Raw genomic sequence first — 6,161 nt, 5'->3', positions numbered from 1 at the left:
TTAGGCACTTGTGCCGAAAAATTTGGAAAATTACAATTTTTTTCCATATAACTTTTCAGAATAGGGCGTTATATGGGAAGTGGTCGAAAAAGTGGACCGAATCGAACCATTTTCAATAACATCCATCCTTGGATCAAATACGTCACTGTACCGGATTTCATCAATAATTATCAAGAATTGCGATTTGTCGCATCAACACAAATTACATGGACAGACATCGGACGAGACAGCCGTACATCAATGCAGATTATGATTTTGAATCGATCGGTATAATAAAAGGTGAGTCTATTTTAAAGCGTTTTGCATGTCACATACGTCCGCACTAACTCAATATACCCTGTAGCTCAAATGGTGTAGGATATAGAAAGGAAACAATTAGACGCCTAAAATAGTCCACATAGGCGAAGCATAGGATTAGGTAAAGTGAATAAATGCCTACAAAATAAATGTTTTAGAAAAATAAGGTAAAAGTATTTCCTCAGAAATTGTATCATATATCTATTATTTAGATCAGCGTCTAATTGTAACGTGAATGCATAAGTTAATTCCTTGAATGAGTGTATAAATAAATTCTTTCCTAACACGCAACGTACACACGCTTCGAATACAAAATTCGCGACGAGTGCAGTTAACAAAATGATTTTGAACAGTAGAATGAACACCCACAAAAAAATCTTTTTGAACGGAGGGGCACGACCGATGTATTATTATGTACATCTTTTGCTTGATAATGTGACTTTAATATTATGGACAAGGGTTGAAATGCATAAAGGTGATGGGAAGACAGATTTGACTTGAATCTTTCTCTCCGTCCATCAAAAACCAGATGAACTCCGCTATTCATACGTGTATATGTGCAGTTTCCGGTGCTGACTACGGGGTGTAAATACTCAACAGATTCCTCTGTCGAAATGAAAGTACGTATCGTCATATTTTACTAAATTTTACACTTTTCGTTCGCTTATTGCTTGCTTTAAGCAGAAATCTCACGAAGTGATTAGCAAGTGGCTAAATTTATATTCGGCTTTCGATATCCAGCAATTGCTTCCTTTCATTGCTGTATACTATACTATTCTTGACACCTATTGTTAAAAATTACATTAGTAACTTATCAATGCGTACTTAGCTTTGTTTACATTTTGGAAACACATCAGGAAAATATTTGCTTGATGTAAATTTTCATAAAATTTATACAGAGCCCTATTCTATATGTTTAGCGGATCGAAGAATAACGTTTACTCTTTTGTAGCTTATATGTCCAGATGATAAACAGTGTTAGTTGTCTCCAAGAAATATATATATATGAAACACAAATAAACTGCGGCTATGATATGCTAAGGCCAATACGTTAAGTGTAATTGTATATTATTGAGTTGTTCAAAGTGAAGTAAGATTAGTATTACAAAATTTGGCTGAAAGAGAGGAATATTTTAGAGAAATATTATCGTGAATTAAAAAGATAAATTCGCTTTTCCAATAAAGCAAGCTAGTTCCACGAGATTTTTTGCTGCAAAGAGATCGACGAGGACACCATATAATTGAAAAGCCTAAAAGAGTTTCTAATACCATCGAACCTGCCACATCTAAAAATTAGACGTTCGCCAGACCGGCTAATATTACAAGCTTTACAAATATTACATGATATAGCACGAATCATTTGTAAATATGCTTTAGCATAAGTCTAATAAAGGATTTTTATTTCCCTGAAATTAAAGGAAGGCTCTGATAAGGGTTAAAAATTTAATGTGGGACTTATTTTATAGAAAATACGGTTGGCACGTGAAATCTCTTTAAATTCATCAATTAGTTGTTGAAAGGCGTGGTTTCGAATTGCGCGTATTGTTCCATTGAGTAATTACTCCTTTTTTTGTTAGGCTTATACATGACAAGTTGACCATTCAGTCACAAACCATAGACACCTCAAAAATTTATATTATTTTTATGTTTGAAACTTACGTTTAAGATGAAGTATGACTACAATGACGTTCACTTTCGGTTCAAAACATTAAATAAATACCCTGCATCGCGCTAATTCGGATATCCAAAGGATTAAGTAGGATGCTGCTGTACACATAACAAGTGGCGATATGGTACGTAAATTATGTACAATTGTTGTTGTATTAGCCTTATAACAATAAACCACATTTAGAACAAATTAGAACTTCTCACTGCATTCCCAATAAAAAAACAAGTCCGTCAGAGTTGGCTAAATAAAATAATGTTCGATGAATGAAAACAATTTAATATAATTTTATATGAATTAGTACAATTTTTAACTTAAAATAAAGGCTTACCTAACTGAGCGAATGTAAAAACCCGTTTAGACTACTTTAACCTAAAGTCCATTTCTCTCAGAAAAAAAAATATTAGCAAAACAGAATATGTGACTAAATCAATCTCGGACTTAGCGATCTGTTTCTAGCATATCTACTGATTAAGAAAATATTTGTTATCTGGAGACTGCGAATACTTGGTAAATTTAATATATGCGCTGTGACGAGTATAAAAATATTGTTCATTGAATAAAATGTTGCTTATGTTGCAATTGTTTATAAAATATCATTTAAAGCATAGATACGTATAATTATGTAAATCATTATTGATTCGTTGGAAAATTATCATCGTTATCCGTGCTTTTTTCTTTTAAGCTTTCATTAATAAATGGGGTTCGGAACGCAATGAATCTGTAAGATATTGAGTTTTCATCGTTTTCTGAAAGTAACGTTTCTCGTTTGGCGAATTAACATTATAAACTATAGGTCGTACTCCGACGTTTCTCCATAATTCAGCTATATGCCTGTAAAGAGTAGTAATATTGTTCATAATAAAAATTTAAGATATATTGTTTCTAAATTTTCACTTACAAGTTGAATTCTTCTTTTGATACAAATACCACGCTAATACCTATAACCGGAGCAATTATGTTACGAAAAAATGCCCCATATATAGAGGTAATCAAAGTAGAGGTTTTCAATAGAGCTAGAGATAAAGATTTTTCCGTCCATAAGCCGCAAATCAACTCGGGAAACAATTTACGCAGCTATAATTTATACAAGTAAAAAGCCTATAGTGGGGCCATGCCCACCATTAAATACCCTACACCACCCTACTGTTATGCATATAACAATTGAAACTAAGCTGTTATGGTGGAAGTGGCCGAGTTGTTCGATTCAAACCATTTCCAATAGCGTTCGTCCTTGGGCCAAAATACATCAGTGTACCAAATTTCATCAAATTTTGTAAAGAATTGCAGCCTGTAAACTAGACACAAGGAAACGAGAAGGACGGACAAGTTTAAATAGATTCAAAAAGTAATTCGGAATCGCTAATAATAGATGTGTATATCTCAAGCCCTCCTAGGTATTGCATATGTCCACACAAGCTTAATATACCCTTGTAGCACAAGTGGTGTAACGTACAAAATCATATTTAAAAGCTGTAATCTAGTTGAATTTCTTTATTATAAATTACTGACCTGGTATATAGTTATAGGAGATTTTGTTATCAATACAATGCGTTGTGTAAACAAAGGATTTTCTTTAATTGATTTTTTTAAGCTTTGTAACATAAGTGAGCTATTGTCCGATATGAGTAGGAAAACCGTAAGCCGTTGCTCTTCTAAGAAATCCAGTAATTCTTTTAATGTATAAACGTATTCCGGTTCGAAATGTTTACTGTACAAATAAACAAGCAAATAAACTACGGTTGTTATTTTGACATTGGCAAAAGCGTAGCATAGCTTGCAAGAGTATAGCATCAAAGCTTTAAATAACTATTTAGAAAGGGAAACACACAGTAACCGTGGAAAACCATAACGGATGTCATCAGTGGCTTTTTCGCAATTCTTATCACGCTAGTCGATTGATTTTCGTTCCTTACCTTTCTGTATATAAACCGCCGTGAAAATCCATGTTGGGCTATTTAAGTCTAAAATGGATTTAATTCAAAACAAGAAAAAGAAGCTTAACCATCCTGTCGGCAGCGACATCTTCAGCGGTTGTTCACCCTAGTCTGCATATTGTGGATTGGACTTTGGTAATTGACGAGAATATATTTCATTGACTTTATTTGAAAACTTTGATTCCAACAAGAAAAGCTGTTAAGCTATTTTCCGTGTACGATGTAGGGGTTAGCATTCTTCTCTACGCTTGATAAATTTGGAAAACCCTCTGTGTTAGATACAGCAACAATACGCCTTCATGTCAAAGAAACGAAAAGGCTTTTTCATCTTAACACAAACGCCGACGTATAAGTTCAAGAGCTTACTAATTATTATTTACGCTGTAGTTTTATAAAGTCTTAATAATGATTATATTTTCCTTACTTATGCCTTTTTTTTTTTTCATACCCCATAGGATGTAGTTCGGCAATGTTGACTTTCTTTAAAGATTCCAAGGTATGTAAGGCAATGCTGCCGCTAAGATTCGCTTTTTCTAAAGTCAAACGATTTACAATAACTATTTCACCACAAGATGTTAGACCACCATCTAATAAAACATTTCGATAGCCACGTGTAATACACTGAAAGTGAAAGAAATGATTTGTTATAATGCGTTAGATTTCTTCTTCCGTGCTTTTCACTGCCAATGTAAAATGAGCTGCAATCAAAATTATTAAAATTTATGCCAGTAAACAAAAATTATGTTTCATAAAAATTTAACTCAAATGTTTCTAACTATTATCTACATAAGTTAATTAAAATTCAAAGTGCAGAATAATAATACCAAAAAGTTCTTCGTTTTTTTTTTTATTAGTTTCGTTTAGTCAGCCTTCGACTCGAAACCTTTCTTTTTTTTCTACACGTAAAAATTTGTTTAAACTAAAATTAGTCGTATTCAATTAACAGAATTATTTAATTATAGCTAGAGGGTTGCTAATTCATATATATAAACGCAAGTGTGGTATACGCGCAATCACATATACCTAACTTATAGTTCCTATGGCATTGCTTATTAATGTGCGAGCTGCCCTTCCTTATTGCTATTGTAACGTCATATTATATCAATGTAAACCTCAGACCTCTTACTTGCCTTTTTTAAAGCGGCTTTCGAATTTTCTGGAGCATCGTAGCCGGCACCTCTATGTGCTATAGGCCAAAATGATAAGTCTTCTGGATATAAACCTTGACCAGCGATCGTCAACAATCTGAGAAATTGTTTATCATCAGGACTTTTCAGTTTTACGAATTTAGAAGCCACACAAACTATCAAAAGACACACCAAAACCCACGGTATACCAGCAGACGCCAAATTGCAAGTTAACCAGAAAACATTAAATATGAAAGTTAGAAGACTAAAGGAAGAACATAAAAGTTGATAAAACATTTTCAATAGAAGCCAAAATATAGTGAAGATATTCATTCGGCTCCCCACAATCTTTACACAGCACAATATATACTCGCGAAGAACTGTCAAACTTCGATATGTGCGCACTGTAAAATGTATTAGTCTTAACCGATGATTATTATTACAATCAATTTAATTAGTTTATGAACTGACCCACTTTGCAATAACAAGATTATTATTGTTAGTGTGTACGTCGCTTATCTAATAGAGATCTCTCTTCTTATCGGTGGAGTTGTAAACACAGACAGACACTTTTGCCGGGCCCTTAATTTAAATGCCCTTTTAATTTATCTTTTTCTTGTTTTGTCTTTTAAGCAGTAGACCGAACTGAACTGCTTGTCTGCCGAATAACTTCAGTTAGTCAGAGAGGCTCCAACAGGATTTCACTTTCTTCCGTTTCCTTTGTAAATCCTTCTTTACATTGCATTTCTGCTCACATGATACAGAGTGATGCCAACTGAATACAATATAAAACTGATGGTGTGGTATTTATAGTATAAAATATAGGAATTGCCCGTCTTAGCAAAATTACACTATTTTAAACTAAGTCAAATTAATTAAAAAATTGATTAAAAACAATTTACCCTGCCATTAAGGAAATTGTGATTACACGTTTGAAAACTCCAGAGGTTTTCTAAGATGAATAATCAAAATAAAAAAGCCAACATTCGTTGAATAGCAAAAAATTAAATACAAATAATGCATACTCCAATACAATGGTGGATTTAATTTCTTAGGAATGCTTTTCGTATATAGCGATAACTAAAAGTTTATTGCTTTGCTAGGAGCTCTAATTACCGATAACTTTTTTGTTAT

General features: G+C 33.1%; 1 protein-coding gene across 6 annotated transcripts; it reads right to left on the bottom strand.

Moving 5' to 3' along the window:
• Positions 1-50: 50 nt before the first annotated feature.
• On the bottom strand, positions 51-5,725 carry LOC119642644 (glycerophosphodiester phosphodiesterase 1). Of its 6 annotated transcripts, none has more exons than XR_005248097.1 (6): positions 5,031-5,725; positions 4,325-4,521; positions 3,476-3,674; positions 2,865-3,040; positions 2,295-2,797; positions 51-2,206 (listed from the first exon to the last, which is right to left on the bottom strand). XR_005248097.1 is itself a non-coding variant. In XM_038041856.1 (6 exons), exons 2-6 carry the CDS (start codon positions 5,358-5,360, stop codon positions 2,644-2,646), a joined length of 1,056 nt encoding a protein of 351 aa, XP_037897784.1. In that variant the 5' UTR covers positions 5,361-5,448; positions 5,499-5,725; the 3' UTR covers positions 51-2,643. The 6 variants fall into 6 exon arrangements, 5 of the variants coding, with proteins under 5 accessions (XP_037897784.1, XP_037897785.1, XP_037897783.1 ...); XM_038041856.1 differs by having other exon boundaries at positions 51-2,797; positions 5,031-5,448; positions 5,499-5,725; XM_038041857.1 differs by having other exon boundaries at positions 51-2,797; positions 5,031-5,431; positions 5,499-5,725.
• Between the last annotated feature and the right edge of the window lie 436 nt (positions 5,726-6,161).

Source organism: Glossina fuscipes, unplaced genomic scaffold (assembly GCF_014805625.2).
Source record: "Glossina fuscipes isolate IAEA_lab_2018 unplaced genomic scaffold, Yale_Gfus_2 238, whole genome shotgun sequence".
Lineage (NCBI taxonomy): Eukaryota > Metazoa > Arthropoda > Insecta > Diptera > Glossinidae > Glossina > Glossina fuscipes.
The sequence above is the reverse complement of the archived record's forward strand: the minus strand, read 5'-3'. Positions and strand labels throughout refer to the sequence as shown.